The sequence below is a fragment of the Macaca mulatta genome, chromosome 4 (assembly GCF_049350105.2).
Source record: "Macaca mulatta isolate MMU2019108-1 chromosome 4, T2T-MMU8v2.0, whole genome shotgun sequence".
Lineage (NCBI taxonomy): Eukaryota > Metazoa > Chordata > Mammalia > Primates > Cercopithecidae > Macaca > Macaca mulatta.
Window position 1 is genome coordinate 120,635,636 of NC_133409.1, and position 18,404 is coordinate 120,654,039.

At 34.3% G+C, this 18,404-nt stretch overlaps 2 protein-coding genes across 3 annotated transcripts in view; one reads left to right on the top strand and one right to left on the bottom strand.

Annotated features, from left to right (window-relative positions):
- EYS (EGF-like photoreceptor maintenance factor) overlaps positions 1-18,404 on the top strand; it is a 1,786,799-nt gene that overhangs the window by 650,946 nt on the left and 1,117,449 nt on the right. The window lies entirely within an intron of this gene.
- Positions 15,107-16,025, bottom strand: LOC716490 (single-stranded DNA-binding protein 2). Its single transcript, XM_015136558.3, is given in 3 exon segments — positions 15,107-15,410; positions 15,412-15,448; positions 15,451-16,025. Coding segments are annotated over 3 exon segments (867 nt in total). The 5' UTR covers positions 15,977-16,025.

Genomic DNA, 18,404 nt, shown 5'->3' on the forward strand with positions numbered 1-18,404 from the left:
GTTGGTTGTCATCTAGCTATTTCAAAATAAATCATGTCTATCTCTATCATCACAAAACTAGTCTAATATTCTATCTGATTAGTCTTCTTAATTACTTTTGAACTAATTTGCCTTCATCTGCATAGTAAATAGAATAATTGCCTTCTCACAATTAATGTCTATTATGTTACCTTCATGCTTAAAAAACTTTAGCGGCTTTCAATACTGTCTTCTCTCTCTCTCTCTCTTTCTGCATCCTCCCCCTCTCTCTCTCATCTACCTGTAACAAGTTCTGCCTACTTTTCCTATCTAATACTATACACTTTTCTAATAATTTCCAGTCTTCTAGCTGTTTTTATTTTCTCCTGCTGTCTTATTTCTCTTTCTAATATCCCTATGCTTATTTCTGAAAGGCTCATTCTTTCCCCATTCACCTAATTAACTTCTACAATATCTCATTTCAAGTTACTTCTTCTAAGGAGGACCCTCTGAGATTACGGGGGGCATGTATTTTGGTTCACTGATCCCGAGAACTGAGTGCCTTACATTAAATGGAGTTTCTACAAGTGCTGGACCAGTGCCACAGAGTGAATAAACACGGATGAGAGATTACATATTATCTGCTTGACTTCAAAGTCTAGGGGAAATTATAAGGAGATAGATTTAGAGTTAATATAGAAAGAATGTTCTAACATATACTCTTGTTTATAAATAAAATATGCATCCATGAGGGTCAAATGTTTATCAGAACAATTAGTAATTTCACTGTTTATGATGTGGCAAGTGATTCTAAACATTAACTCTTCTACTACTGCCAACAACTGTTCATGGAAGATATAATTAATCTCAGTTTTTTCAGATAAAAAAATTGGCTCCTGTAATAAGCAAAATTGTAGGAATGACTTCCCATAAATATTGCCTTTGTGTAGTCTTCTCCCTGTGAGTGTGAGTGAAACCTACTAATGTGATGAGATATAACTCCCATGATTACATTAAATTGTTATATAAAAAAGAGGCTCCTCTGGCTGGGTCTAATCTAATCACATACCTTTTTTTTTTTAGCAAAAAATTTTGTCCAGATGGTAAACATAGGGGGAAGTCTTTGTTTGATGGTATTAAAGATGGGGAGCAGTACATGAGAAGGCATACAGGTTGCCTCTAGCAACAAAGAGTAACCTGTGATTAACACCCAGCAAGGAAATATGCATGTTCAATCTACATGTAAGGAACTGTATTCTACCTACCACTTGAATGAGCTCATAACAAATTCCTCCCCAGAGCCTCCAGACAAGATCTGTCTGGTCAACAACTAATTTTAGTCTGGTAAGACACTTAGGAGAAAAACAGTCAAGCCCACTTATATTTCTAATATATAAAACTGTGAGCTAATAAACTGATGGTGTTTTAGCTGTTAAATCTGCTTAAATATGCAGAAATAGAAATCTACTGAAGGATAAGTGACTCCCCAAATATTTTTCATCTAAAATGTGACAACAGAAAGACTAAAGCCCAAGACATTTCTAGCTTCAAATATCAACTTTTTTCCACTCCATTACCTCTGACTATAGTTCTAATAAAATCTACTTTTATTTATTTTAGTAGAATTGTGTTATATAACCAACTGGATATTTCTAAGAATCTCAGAGATTTTAAAAATTATATTAATTAAAAAATTTAAAATGTAGAAACATAAAGTAAGTAAACATGAACATTCTGTAAAGCGGGCTAGTATTGTATTGGCTACATGAATACTGAAGCATTTTCTCTTTAACATGTTTTTAAATGTATTGTGACCCACGCTTGATATCAAAATGCATTCAAATGGTATATATATTGCACTAGCTGTGAATAACCATTGTATTTTGATGGTAAACGAGAATAGAATAGTGTGGAGGGATTATTCAGGGATTATTTTAAAAGCTTCACTACCTTTATGCTCATCAATATGATGTACAGTTCTGCCAGCAGAAAAATATTAGGATATTCAAACTGCATAATTCAAGTTGTTCAACGATTTCATATGGGACTGATATAGAAATTTCTCATCTGATAAATAACGTTGAATAAATTGCCTAGGCACAGTCTGTGAGTTTTCATCTTCCTTTGGAACATTAAATATTGGTTATTGCCATAGGAAGAATTTAACACTAGATGGAGTCATATTCTGATCCATGGTGACAATCTCTAAATTTATCATTCTTTCCTACACTTGTTCTGTGCACTATTATTACTCAGACCATGCTATTTACACCAGCTGCATTCTCTTGTTCAGTACAACTAAGACATTTATCCTTCAGCTCATCCACCTGATCTGCTATACTGCCCCTCCCATTATCATTGGAAACAAACTATATGTCATAATTTTGTCTCCAGTGTCAGTTGATTGTTTGAAAACATCACCCTGTCATTATCAATCTCTCTATTCAATGCCCTAGCATTGCAGTTAACAGAAAACTTCCCCAGAAATGCCTCTTGCTTTTCACTAGCTTTACTATCAAAGCAGTTTTAACTCATATGCATTTTTCAAATTTCTGCGTGATTGTTGTTTACCTACTCTGCATTTCAAGAGGAACTACTGAAATATATATAAACATTTGGTTTTTAAATGATTAAAGCATAATCTTGTTATTAGAAATTATAAAAGAAGATTATTCTTAAAGACTGAAAAAATAAAAGACAAAATTTGGAGGAAAGAGGGAAAGTTACATGAACCATTCACTCAATTATCTATTGAAAGCTGTCATAATCAAAATCATTTTTTTCCACATATGTTAAAGAGAAGGCGATCAGCATTTGTTCAGGAATTAGGGCAGTAGACAGAGGATTCTAATGATCTCAGAATCTTAAAAATAAATAAGTAGATCCAATGTGTTAGCTATGAAAACATATTTATAGATAAACTGTACAACTGTATTAGAAAAATATTCAAAAACAGAAAGGCATACATATTCAGATTCAAAGGAAAATACATTCTCACAATTGGAGAAGGTAGGAAAGAAGCACCCATGATATTTCAAGCGTGACTTTTCCAATCAACATTGATAGATATGATTAGTGTTCCACTCTCCAAATTGTTCACAGTGAGGGTAGGAAGGTAAACAAGAATCAAAGAGCCTTGTCTGTGATAAAGATTTATTTTTCCCTTGGGAAAAGGGAAAATAATTGGAATTTATTAGGCAAAAAAAAAGTATGTTTTTTGTTTGTTTGTTTTAGGAAATGAATAGATGTGGTAGGGGTTAATGTAAATCCAAAAAGGATATTGTTGACCTGATGAGTCTTTTTAAAACACTGTTGGGTTGTAGTGAAATGGTGAGCTCAGGCAGTTGCCAGGGAAATGGAGATGGACTTACAAGACATATTTTAGGAAAATTGGATATAGCATGTAAGAATTCATAGATTACTCAGACTTTTCTAAACTGTGCTGCTGAAAAGATAAAGACGAGAATATGAGATATAAAACAATTAATATTAACTACTTAAGTGAATATTTGCTTGCCATTATAGTCATTTAAGTATAGTAACTATATTTACTAAGATTGTTGTAAATAAATTCATTTTTGATTGGCATTAACATTTAATCTGTATTTGAAAGGGTTCTTCCGAGAAACAGAACCAATAGGATACACACACACACACACACAAATATATATATATATACACACATATACATATATTTATACAGAGAGAGAGAGATGGGAATTTTGTATTGCAAGGAATTATCTCATGCAATTACAGAGGATGAGAAGCCTAGACGAGGATGAGAAGCCTAGACCAGGACAGCCAATGGCATAAGTTGCAATCCAAGTCCAAGTCTCAAGGCAGGAGAAAATCAATGTTCCAGCTTTCAGACAGGCAGGTAGAATTATCTTTGCCTTTTTGTTTGGTTCAGGCCTTCAATATATTGGATGATGTGCATTAACATTGGGGAGGATAATATGCTTTACTCAGTTTATGGATTTGGGAGTTAATCTCACCCGGAAACACCTTCACATACACACCCAGAAATAGTTGTTAACCAGACATTTAAACACCCTGAAGTCCAGTCAAGTGAACACATGCAATGATTAATTATGTGGCCTTATTTAACTTTTTGAGTAAACTAATAAAAAACAATAATTTATTTCATAATAGTTGCATATATATACTGAACTACTTCCCCTAAATTCACTGCATTACCACATCAAGCAATTCTTAATACAATGTATTTACCTTAATATTAAAATCAATGAGATTTTATATTGGGAAAATTCTTCTCACTGAAATGTTAATTAACAATTGCTTTGAGAATATATAACAGATAGCTGAAAGTAAAGCTAAGAAATGCCTTTGCATGTCTTTTGAGAATAATATTATATTGTCTATCCTATATCAACTATGATTTCAAATAACAGCCCCAATAAAACTAAATTTTTTCTTCTAATCCTTGAAATAATTTAGACCCCATTTGTTTTTCTCCACCCCTCTTGCTAAACTCAAATTTTATAACCAAAAGCTACTAAAGTACAACCTTGATCTGGCTGCCTCTTATTTCTATTCTGTAACTAATAGAGCCTCAGTTTCCCATTACTCCTGATAACATGAACAGTATTCAATTCTAGGAATAACCTCAACTATGATTGACCTTCACCAATCTGTTATCTCCCTGCAGAATACACATTTTAAAGCTGTTCTTTCACATTGTAATGTTTTAATGAAAGGCTTGACATAATTACTTTGTTTTATGTTTTCCTTCCACAAAACCCATTATTGGTAGGACAAGTTTTGACTTATTTTTCCAGTATTAATCAGAAATAAGAAATGTGGATTCTACCTTACTTTGGATAAACAGAGAACTATTGAAAGTCTCTGAGCAAGGAAGTTGATTTACAGGAACTGCCTCTGTAAGATGATTGATTTGAAAAATTTGGAAACATATGTTAAGTTGAAGAAAACAAAAGAAGAGTTTCTTAGATTATTTTAAATATAAATGAAGGCCTGGTCTGGACCTATGCCAGTGAAAACAGAAAGGAAAAAAGTTAGCTAAAGCAGCAGACTTATAAAAGTAGTAGAAATTGAACTTACCTCTACAGTTTTAAGCCTGAATAATTTACATAGGGAGGAAAGTTTAGAAAAGGAAGAGGGAAGTTTACTTTTTGAGTCAGGAGAATTAGATGTTGCTTAGAAGGAGTGATGGAGAAAAACTTAATTTTAAACTTAAAAGTAGTAAAAGAATATGGAATATCAAGTAAGTCATCAAAAAGAAGATCTGACGAGTAGAAGAAAGAAATGACTTCAAATGAATTTTCGTGAGTTACCTGTATAGACAGGATGTGGAGTCAAGAAATTCCTGAAGAAGTTAGGAGTGAACAGAGTGAAACAGGGAGAGAAAAAAGGCCTAGGAGTAGGCTAAAATGACAACAAGAAACAGATTTTTTTGTTGCTGGAAGAAGCTTGAATAAAATCAATTGTATTTCAACAAATGTAATGTGCTATAAATGATAGGATTCACCATTATTTTATGCACCATGGAGGATGAAGAAAGATTCTGAGACCAAGATGTGTATATTAGAATCAAGGAAACTTAGCATGTTTAGGAAACACAAAGGGGAGAAGCCAAGAATGGATTCTAATTATATATTTTTTTTTAATTTTTAATTTTTTTAAATTTTTTTTGAGATAAGAGCTTTCTCTGTCACTCAGGAAGGAGTGTAGTGGTATTATGTTGGCTCATTACAATCTCTGCCTCCCAGGCTCAAACGATCCTCCCACCTCAGCTTCCTGAGTAGCTGGAACCACAAGTGCATACCACCATAATCATTTAATTTTTAATTTTTTGTGTAGGGACCAGGTCTTACTATATTGCCCAGGCTGGTCTCCAACTCATGGGCTCAGGCAATCCTCCAGCCTCTGCCTTGCAAAGTGCTGGGATTATAGTTGTGAGCCACGACACATCTAAAATCTACTTTACTTTAGATAAACAGAGAACTATTGAAAGACTGTGCAAGGAAGTAGATTTACAGGAACTGCCTCTGTAAGATGATCGATTTATTTGATTAGGTGTTTTATAAAGAACAATTTACAATGCTGAGTTGCATAGGGTATGTGTCTGTGTGTAATAACTAGTGAGTAGATGGCTATAATATCAGTCATCTAAAAATTAATTGAGATGGAAGAGGCTGAAACTTTGATCTGAACATCACCCCCAAAACAATGGTTTTTGAAATTACCATGAAATAACGTTGGGAGAAGGAAATATATTTGAATGCATTGTTTTCCAAAGTGAAAATAATGTTAAATGATTACGTTAGTATAAAAGTCCAAAGTTAGAACAGGAACTCTACTCATCTATTTCCACTGTTAATTTGAGTTTGTCCAAACAAAATAAATATCAGCTTCCCCTGAATAGGGTTTCAAAAAGCTTGGTATCATCAGGAGAAAACCAAGAAGCCTTATACTTCATTTAGAACCAGTAGTTGAAAGAAGGGTCTACAAAAATTTAAATATTGAAGAAAGATGTTACCCGTGGATAAAAGACAGATTTAGTTGCTCAGAAAATCTTTAAAATATAATATCACCAGGAAAATGTTTCTGGCAGCAATATCTCATGATTGGTATATTTGGAAATTATTTTGAGAAATAATTCATTATTGGGTATCAAGCACTGAATCTATGCTTCTACTAAAAAAAAAAAAAAAACCAGCATAAAACTCTAAATTACATGGTTTTAGTCTCACTCATTTATCATAGTGCTGGGTGAGAAAGGCTATTTAGAGAAAAAAGAAATTTAAGAAACAAAGATGATATATACAAAATTACTTTATACTAATCTAGAATATTCACTTAATATGGAGAGACCAATTAACACCAGTGTATTAGTCCGTTTTCATGCTGCTGATAAAGACATACCAGAGACTGGGAAGAAAAAGAGGTTTAATTGGACTTACAGTTCCACATGGTTGGGAAGGCCTCAGAATCATTGTGGGAGGTGAAAGGTACCTCTTACATGGCAACAGCAAGAGAAAATGAGAAAGATGCAAAAGCAGAAACCCCTGAGAAAACCATCAAATCTTGTGAGATTTATTCACTGCCACAAGAATAGTATGGCAGAAACCATCCCCATGATCCAATGATCTCCCACTGGTCCCTCCCACAACACATGGGAATTATGGGAATACAATTCAAGATGATATTTGGGTGGGGACACACAGCCAAATCATATCATTCCACCCCAGGCCCTTGTCCTCACATTTCAAAATCAATCATGCCTTCCCAACGGTCTCCCAAAGTCTTAACTCATTTCAGCATTAACTCATAGTCCATAGTCCAAAGTCTATCTGAAACAAGGCAAGTCCCTTCTGCCTATGAGTCTGTAAAATCCAAAGGAAACTAGTTACTTCCTAGATACAATGGGGTTACAGGCATTGGGTAAAGACAGCTGTTCCAAATGGGATAAATTGACCAAAACAAAGGAGTTACAAGGTCCATGCAAGTCCAAAATCCAATGGGGCAGTAAAATTCTAAAATTCCAAAGTGATCTCCTTTGACTCCATGTCTCACATCCAGGTCATGCAGATGCAAGAGATACGTTCCCTTTGTCTTGGGCAGCTCTGCCCCTGTGGCTTTGCAGGGTATAGCCCACCTCCTGGCTGCTTTCACAGGCTGGCATTGAGTGTCTGAGGCTTTTCCAGGTGCACTGTGCAAGCTGTCAGTGGATCCAACATTCTGGGGTCTGGAGGACAGTGGCCCTCTTCTGACAGCTCTACTAGGTGGTGTCCCTGTAGGGACTCTGTGTGGGGGCTCCCACGCCACATTTCCCTTCTACACTACCTTAGCAGAGGTTCTCCATGAGGGCCCCATCACTGCAACAAGCTTTTCCCTGGGCATCCAGGCATTTCCATATATCTGCTGGACCAGATGGAACAAATGACACCAAGTCCCTAGGTTTCACACAGCATGGGGACCCTGGGCCCAGCCCATGAAACCATTTTTTCCTTCTAGGATTCCGGGCCTGTGATGAGAGGGGTGGCCACGAGACCTATGACATGCCCTGGAGATAATTTCTCCATTGTCTTGGGAACTAACATTCTGCTCCTTGTTACTTATGCAAATTTTTTGCAGCCAGCTTGAATTTCTCCTCAAAAAATGGGGTTTTCTCTCTGCATCAGCACGCTGCAAATTTTCTGAACTTTTATGCTCTCTTTCCCTTTTAAAACAGAGTGCTTTTAAGAGCACCCAAGTCACTGCTTGAATGTTTCACTGCTTAGAAATTGCTTCCATCAGATACCCTTAATCATCTCTCTCAAGTTCAAAGTTCCACAAATATCTAGGGCAGGGGCAAAATACCACCAGTCTCTTTGCTAAAATGTAACAAGAGTCACCTTTGCTCCAGTTGCCAACAAGTTCCTCATCTCCATCTGAGACCACCTCAGCCTGGACCTTAACGTTCATATCGCTATCACCATTTTTGTCAAAGCCAATCAGCAAGTCTCTAGAAGGTTCCAAACTTTCCCACACTTTTCTGTCTTCTTCTGAGCTCTCCAAATTGTTCCAACCTCTGCCTGAAAGCCAGTTCCAAAGTTGCTTCCACATTTTTGGGTATCTTTTCAGCTGTGCCCCACTCTACTGGTACCTCCCACAACACGTGGGAATTAATGGGAGTACAATTCAAGATGAGATTTGGGTGGGGACTCACAGACAAACCATATCAACCAGTATTATCAGCAGTAACCTTATTGGAAAATTGGTTTAGCAGAAAAAAACATATAATGGCATGCCAGATCAATGTCTTTTAGTTTTCTGTCATGTTGCTGGCTGAAACCGTGAAAAGTTGTTCCAGACTTTATGTAAATTATGTGCTCCTCACAAATTTGTTTATCTTCATGAAGTTTAGTTCAGTGTTAATTGTAAAACCAATACTGTTAGCATTAATGCCCTGTATGTTAGTTTTACTGATAGACAGTAATAGATAGAGCAAACACGGATGATACTTGGTACCAAACATCATTAAAATCTCACTTAAGGTGAGTTTTCAGTAGGTTTTCTAATAGATGAAGCCATCTATTCCTGGAATTTATGAAGAAATTGGGCTTATTGACATTTCCATCACTTGCTTGATTTCCAGGGTTTTAATAAAGGCTGTGGAATTAGGATAATTGGGTCTGAGAAGTTAATCTTGTTCTTTTGTTAAAGGTGTTTGACAGTGATGTGTTCTCAAATGATTAACAATCATTTATTGAAGGCAAATTAAAACCCCTGATTCATAGTTTTCTTTCTCACGTCCAAGGAGCATATATTTTAACTATAGCTGATATTAAACTACCAATGTGATAGTACCAATTGTCTCCCAAAACCTTTTAATATTTTACAGTTGGCCCTTGAGAGTTGGTGTTAACTGGACCCAGCACATCACTTCCAGTTGATGTATCAAAACAATATAATTTAGTAGAAAAAGTTCTGGATTTGGAATTGGGAAATCTAGATACTTACCTTATCTTTACACCAGTCTTTTAAATTTTGTTGGCCAAGAACTATTCTATTTCCTTTAGCCTTCCCAGTATCAACCACATTTCCTGGTACCGGAGATACTCACAAGAAGATGGTAGAAAGATAACACAGATCTAATCTTGTTATTTTACATTTGGCATGAAAAATATTTCATGGTAATTTCACTTGCATATTAATAAAGTAATACAGTAATAGAGTTAAATATTCTTTTAAATTTACCTCCACATATTTATTGTAATTACATTTATTTGCATATTTAGGAAGGTAAAATTTAATAAGTGGTTTATAGATGTTTTGAACATTAACAGATGATTAAATGTTGTTCTGCCCTTCATGGTGTTGATCTATGGACTGATTCTTTTCTCTTTCTATAGGTCTACATCATGCATTCTCAAGAGTTTCTTGGACCTTATTATTTTTATGTATTAGACACAGGTACATAAAACATATATATATTTGGCTATAAAATTTGATGATGAGAAGTGATTAGAAAAAAATATTTAAAAAGGCTATGTACAGGAGCAATAAGAAAAAAATAAAGGTTGAAGAACAGTGGTCTTGATCAATGCTGTCTAATACAACTTTCTGTTATGATGGGTATATTCTGCTGCGTGCTGTGTAGTTCTTTGTCTATTGAGCAGTTCAAATGGTTAGTCTGACTAAATAACTGAATTTTAAATTCAATTTACTTTTAATTAAATTTAAGTATGTGTGTGCTGAACAATTGTAGTATTGGACAGCACAGTTCTAAATTATAGTGATAAAGATCATATTTAATGGGGTAAGGTCAATTATAAAACAAATCATTTAAGCAATCAGTTAACACTTGTTACCATCTACATTCTTTTTTTCTTATAGTAAAATATTTGATACCAGTGGCTTTATGATTCTATACCCTATGGATTTACCTTTAATTCTCAAAGAACAATGAGGGTTCTGTGTTATCCACAACAAACTAATCATACATTTAAGGGCTATCCATTAGTTTGGAAGTCCTGTGCCATCTTTCCCTTGGAAATTGAAAACGTGGATATGAAGGAATCTAAAATGTTCTCCTCCCATCACTTGGCCTGTTAGCTGGGAATCAACCCATTAATTCAAATGTAAAGAAGAAGAAATTCTCAAATCCTATCTTTTATTGTTAATTTTCATATAATCCTCTGTTAGAATTGCTGAACACTCAGAAATCATAGACCACAAGTTACATTTTTATTATTTCACTTTTTATGGGTAAATTTTATTGCACAAGTTCCAAGTTGGGACACCAATTATCTTATCCCATTCCTAGATAATAATAACAGTGTGTGACCATTTTAAACATCATGACAATTAGTCTTATAGCAATAATATGTAAAGTAGATATTACGACTGCTTTACGGATTTGTTGTAGCGAAATTAAGGTCACATGAACTAATAAGTAGCAAAAGCCGAGTTCTTAATCAGGTTTACTTGACTCCATATTTGAGCTCATAACAACTATATAGCGTTACACATCACGTGAGTAAAATTAAAGTGCCCTACTTAGAATGATCTTCCATGTACACATATGTCCATATGCATATGCTATAGTCTGAATGTCCCCCAAAATTCATGTGTTAAAACTTAATCTCCATTGTGGTGATTTGGGGGAAAGTGATTAAATCATGAGGGCTCTGCCCTCATGAATGAATTAGTGCCTTATGAAAGGGCTGGAAGGTAGGCCCTTTCTATTTGCCCTTCCATCCCTTCCATTATGTGAGAACACAGGGTTCTTCCCCTCTCTAGGATGCAGCAACAAGGCATCATCTTGAAAACAGAGAGCAGCATTTACCAGGCACCAAACCTGTCAGCACCTTGATCTTGGGCTTTATAGCCTCCAGAATTGGGAGAAATAAATTTACTTTATGTAAAAATCAACTAGGCTTAAGTATATCGTTATAGAAGTACAAAAAGACTAAGACATTATATATTAGGAGAAAAAAAGGGAAAACTTGCTTCATAGTCTAAGCTTTTAAACATATTAAATACAACTCTATATGTTAAAAACTATTTTGAACCAGTGTCTTACTGCCAGCAACTTTTTAATGATAAGTTTATTTTCCCTGTAAATTTGTACTGTAAAAGAACACTGCTATACAGAAGTAAAATGTATTAGAGTCACAGTACACAAAATCTGAAAGACCATGTAATGAAATTTGGGGTATTTTTGTTATAGTAAATTTTTAATAAAAATTATTATGTATCTGGTTGGATCTATAAAAATTACCTGTGGAATTGATAATTATCTAATGACTAATGAAATTTATGTATCCAATCTAGCTTTTCAAAATGAAGTAATGGATTTTCATTGTATTTATAGTGAACTGCTCAAGCAAAAATTAATTCAATATGAATGCATTGGATCAATGCAGCAGAAATAAGGGCAGATCTCAAAAGTATAGCAAAATGTTTTTAATTACAAGATATTAATCATCAAGAATAATGACAGAATTTGTGTTATGAATAGAATATATAATTGGTAAGAGTTGAGAAGTAGGTAAAATTAAGCCTGCACCTTAAATTCTATATGTCACATATTTTTCTAAACTGTTTCTTAATATTGAACTCTCAGTACAGATTACAATTTACCATGGAGCTGCAGCTCCTCCTAGTTGCTTAGGGTTCATTTTAAAATGCAAAAAAAATGCATCATAGGTATTGAGTCAACACTAACCAAGTCAAGCATTAAACAAAAATGTTGTAAGTGGAGCATAAGGAAACAAAGTGAATGAATTTCAGTTCTACAAATCCCCAGGAAGTTTATTTTTAATTAATCCACAGGAAAATTATGGAAAGATAACATCTACCAATTCTGATAGCATTTATTTAATAAAATAAAATCACATAAGCAGTAATTTGATATACATTATCAAATAACAGCTCTGTGTGTGTGTGTGTGTGTGTGTGTGTGTGTAGAGAAACAGAAAGAGAGGAAGACTCACTATATTATAGCCATATTGTTACATATAATTTAGTCTAACAAAACATTTAATTTCCAAATGAAAATATTTAATGACAGAAATTTCAATCAGATCGGCAAGCCTGCAAATGCTGTGTATACTGTTTTACTCTCATTTAACCAGCATCCTTAGGCAAAATAATATATAGAGAACCAGATACCACTTGAAATGCTAGCCTTATAAACTTCTGGCCCTGGGTCTTCAGACACTAGGAATTAATGTAAAAAGCATTGCACATCAGCATTAAGTTTGGCAAACTATATCTTATTTTCTTGATCTGATAAGTCAGTTCTCAATCTTTGGGCTCATCAATTTAATTTTATTTCAATAAGAAATCGGATAAGATAGGGGAACCTATTATATCATCAGCTTCAGCTTACTCAGAATTTCTTTTGACTGGAACCATTTCAGAAGAGTTAAAAACACCATGTCTTTATGTTTTCTCCTCTTTTTCAACAATTGATTTAACAGTGATGTGGGAATCACTTAACTCACGGTGTCAAAAAGACAGGATCCAAACTGTCATATTCTGAGAAAGCCACAAAAAGGTATTCTCAGATTTATGGTCTCAGAGGACACATTAGCTCAGAGGCTTTCTTTCCTGCAAAATAAAACCCATGAAATATGTTAAAAACACTACCAGCCTAAACAAGAAACGGAATACTTCAGTTTGAATGTTATAGTAAAAAAAAAAACCCTGCTAGGGTAAGTCTTAGTGCAGTTATTGATACAAGTAAATAGATTACTAAATAAAAAAGATCACTAGTATTATGGGTGAAAATTTAATTATTTCCATATTTCTGAAATAGTACAAAGTAAAGTAATATTTTTGGAAAATGACATGAGTTGCAGACAAAAATTTAAGTGATATATGGATGGATAAAATGAAACAACAGTGCTTCATATAAAGTTCTGTATTTGATTTTTATGTTTCTAAAAATATAATTTAAATTATATCAATATTCAGTCATTTCTTGTGAATTTAAGTAAAGTATAAGATAATTCTGTGTGACAGAATTGACAATTAGCTATTTGAATTTTAAGCTATAGAATTATTTATTCATTCAGAAATTACAGTGTTTTGTACATGTGTTTGGCACAAAAATAAAGTCCTTGCCTTCAAGGAGTGCCCACATTAGTGAAAGAATTGAACAGAAAAAATAAAAATGAGAGAGCAAAAGGGAGAAAGAGAAAGAATGTGGAGGAGAGGGGAGTGAAAGAGATAAATTGTTTTAAAAAATTAAAGAAATTCTGTCAGATGCAGGGCCAGACATAATAAATCCCAAACATGCATAAATGTCTTTAAATTGCTCTCTAAAAGTCAAAGTCTATTGGAACAGATTAAGAGCCAAATCCCAAACTATGCTATATTTATGAAACACATATAAAACTAAATGGCACAGGAACACTAAAAATAAAAGACTAAGCAATAATACATTAATATATTTGAACAAAAGAAGCAGAAATAGTAACATTACTGTAAGAATCAGTGTGATTCTTTTAAAAGAAATTGGTTATATATAAAGGACACAAAAATATTCATTGTTTTTTTCTTTTTAAAAAGTTCATATAAATTTAGGGGATATAAGTGCAGTTCTATTATTGCGTATATTGCATAGTGGTGAAGTCTTACTTTTAGTGTAGTCATCATTTGAATAGTGTATATTGTTCTCATTGCATAATTTCTTATCCCTCACTCTCCTCCTTCAATGTCTGTATATATATATATATGACAATTTGATTTACTCTTTTTTCATTTTGATACTTTTAATTTCTTTCTCTTATCAAATTGCTCTGACTAGAACTGTCAGTACTATTTTGAATAGGAGTGGTGAAAGTGGACATCGTCATCTTGTTTCAGTTCTTAGGGGAAAGGATTTCAATTTTCCCCCCTTTCATATGTTGTTAATTATGGCTTTGTCATATATGGCCTTTATTTTGCTGAAGTTAGTTTCTTCTATGCCTAGCTTATTGAAGATTTTTATTATGAAGAGATGTCAAATATCATTAAGTGCTTTTTAAGCATCTAGAGTCTAACACATTAAAATATAATTTTCTCATTAAAAACAATACATGTGCAAGATAGAAAAATGGAAATTGCAGAAAAACATAAAAAGTAACGATTACAAAATACCTACCACAAAAAGTGAACAATAACAATTGTATAGTGCTGTAACATGTTAAAGATGGATTTATTATTAGTTTTATGCAGTTCATAGGATTTGATTGCATGAATTCTTATTTAGTAACAGTGTATTCTGGAAATCCCCCATGCCATTCATTAAATTTCCACAGCAGTTTTATATTAATGGTCAAACTTTTCATCATGAGGATATACTATAATTAATGAGTCTCTAGTTTATACATTTATATATTTTCCAATTTCTCACTTTTTTTCAAACCACTGAAATAATCATCTTTCTAAGCACATTTCTAAAGTGAAATTTCAAAGAAATCTATGAAATTTTTGTTATATTTGTCTTTTATCATATTTAAAGAGATTATTTACAGCATTTCCCTAAATTTCTCTCTAAATTATGACATTTTCTACATTTTGACAAGTTTTTACAAATTGTAGACTAATCAAGATTGTAAGCATGTGCTCATTTGACTGCATGGTCATCACTACTGGATATTGCTATTTTTAATAGAAAATTTTTATGATTTTATATTAAAATATTGTCAAAATTAGGTCTGTTAGGTCCAGGAGGTACTGCATTCATTAAAGTATACATGTTATCGCCAGAGTTGGTTGAATCTGCTGGACTAGGCATGATGGGTGTTCCTGGTTGCCCTCCACCTCCTGGAGGACCTACATAATTCCCAGGAGATGCTGAGGAGTATGGTATTGAATTGGCATTTGTTGGGTTTGGCCAAGGTCTACCACCACCTGGACCCATGTTCATTCCAGGAATTCCAGGGCCACCTAAAGCATTCAGTGGGGGTCTCATTGCACCTCTATAGTTCTGTGGTCCTAAGGGCACCATTCCTCTTGGAGGAGTCATTCTCTGCATTGGCCCACCCATATTTGGATGTCCTTGTTGTTGAGTTGGATCCATTCCACTGGGGAGTAATGGCTGACTTCCTGGGACACCTCCAAGCGCCTGATTAGGTATCCTCAATGGGGGCCTTGGACCTCCAGGGTACCGAGGTGGCATAAAAGGCTGAAAGAACCCTGGTGGTACAGGACCTACTGGCATGCCATCTCCTGGGGGAATGTTTCCTAGCACTGGACTGGGAGCTGCTGCAGCACTATAATCATGGAAGGCTTTTGCTTCACTTGAGTGTTCACATGTTTCACGTCTCTCTGGAGCTGCACAGTAGAGATCCCAAAATACACACCACCAAGAATGTAAGAATCCTGGTGGTTCCCCCAATGTGATGTTTTTTTCCCATCTTATCTCTGATAAAAATGTTTGAGCTGATTTCTGAGCTCCTACATGGAGCAGATATTCATATACATAGAGTGCTAACTTCTCCCGGGCCTGGCTGTCGGATGGGACGGCGCTGCTGTTACTCTTACCTTTGCCGTACATGCTTGTGCCAAGAGCAGCTCCCACTGTCACGCACCTGTCAACCCAGTCAGATGGTCCCATGGGTGGATTAGGAGGAATGGAGTCACATCACATGAATGGCTCTTTAGGCTCAGGAGATATGGACAGTATTTCCAAGAATTCTCCCAATAATATGAGCCTGAGTAATCAACCGGGCACTCCAAGGGATGATGGCGAAATGGGGGGAAATTTCTTAAATCCTTTTCAGAGTGAGAGTTACTCCCCTAGCATGACAATGAGCGTGTGATCCATTACCAAGTCTCCTCATGAAAACCACAGTGAGTCAGCCCTTCACAGAACTACTACGGAAGAAAATTATTCATCACAGTGTACGGTTAAACAAAGCAATCTCAGTCACACCAAACCAACCTTTTTATTTCCTGCTCTCTCCCCTCTTTTGTGAAGAAAGCGGGTCCAAACGTGATTCAAACAACTGTATGGAGTGGCATATTAGAATTGCCCTAAACTGAACTGCAAATAATTATGTGTGTATGTATATGTGTGGGAAAGAGAATGTACTGTATATGTGTATGTTATACAGACATGTACACATACATACACTGACCCACAGGACATTGTAAAATATTATCACATGACATCTTAAGTAGAAACAAGTAGGGACTTTTATTCCATCCTTTTTTTCACGTTTACATTTTAATTATTACAAGTTGCTCCTGCCCCCTCCCTGAACTATTTTGTGCTGTGTATATCACTGCTTTATATAAGTTATTTTTTAAGGTGAACTCAGATGTTATGGTTTTGTAAATGTCTGCAATCATGGAGAGGAATAAAATCGCTTATTTGAGAGCTTTCATTAAAAAAAATTGCAAAAAATTATGCTTCACTGTTTTAATATGCATGTTACTGTCTGCTAGTGAGGTAAACACTAGTGAGCTAAAATACTCATTTGACATGAAAATTTTGCATGGAAGAAATATTTCCCTGCATAAATTGTCTATAGAGATTACCCCCAAAACTATATATATGTGTATGTATAAAGATCTTCATTAGTTATTTATATTGGTGAAATGTTGAAACAAATGACCATTATTTTGATAATAGTTAGATTATTGTATATATTCTTCATGGAAGAATACATTGCCATATATTTATAGTGTGTGTATATATATAAAATAAATCATAACAGTTATGACACATATTCCTCATAGAAGAATGTATATATTTTGCAGTAATTGAAATGGTATGACTGAAGACCATTTCGCCAAATGAAAAAAAAAAATGACATGTTATAATTGTTTAAGTAATTATTTTTTACATTGAGAAAGTGCCAATGTATGTATGTATGGAGGCATATGGAAAAAATTAAAACATAAAATATTACGATTATGAGATTTGAGAGGTTATTTTTGTTTGCTTTTATTTACTCAACTGAAAACATTTTAATATGTTTTTACAATAAAAATGGAGGAAGTGGAGGCATTTGACCATTAGCCCAAAAGAAGTAGAGATGTCTTTTTATACGTCACTTATTTTTATTGCTACCATCATCATTCTAATTTAGGCCTTACCGATTCACAGCTGAACTGATAATACTTCCACATTACTTCACTCATTGTCTCTAGCCTTGGCACGTAGTTTTCAATGTTGTTTCATTCTATTTGTATAGAATAAAATTTAAATTTGTTATAATATATACACAATTGATTCAAATGTTTAGCAGTGAATATTCTCATAATTGACTCTCTGTGTTGAAACTCAGATCTATTAACCCAGTTAACAATAGCTTGATCTTCAAGAGGTTGTATATTATCCTGTGGCTATCTTTGTTATGTAAAATAAGGACACAACTGGTATCTAAGTCTGGTGCCATGCTTTTACCACCAGTGCTTATCTAGTACATAAGATTCAGTGAGTGTTGATAATAAAATAATCTTATTGTCATCTTGTAATTAAAATCTTGCCCCAAGTTTTTTTTTTTCTCAGCCACATTATGCTAATTAGTGACTGTATTATTCTGTTAACATTGTGAGGAATTGTCTGCTACACACACATATGCAGACATACACCACATACTTTCTCCTATAATTTCAACAGCTCCCTCAACAACAGCCTCTATTGCCTTTCCCAATCCTTATTATGCACATGTTTCTAGTTCTCTAATACTCTGCTCAACCACAAATTAATACTTAGGAAAGTACCTATCCAGTGGTGTGATGGAGAAAGCTAATAGTGCTCATGAGAGCTGAATATTAATTTTTTATAAACTTTGTGAGTTTGTAGACGTAATTTCGGGACATTGAAATAAAAAAAGGTGGGAGTACTGCATCAGGGAATTAAACTATGTTATAAATAGGCACTTGCTTCCTGATTTTTTTTCTTCCAGGAGCCAGTTAAACATTTACTAGTACGAAACTATAACTTTACATCTTTAAACTTATTTGACCTCTGC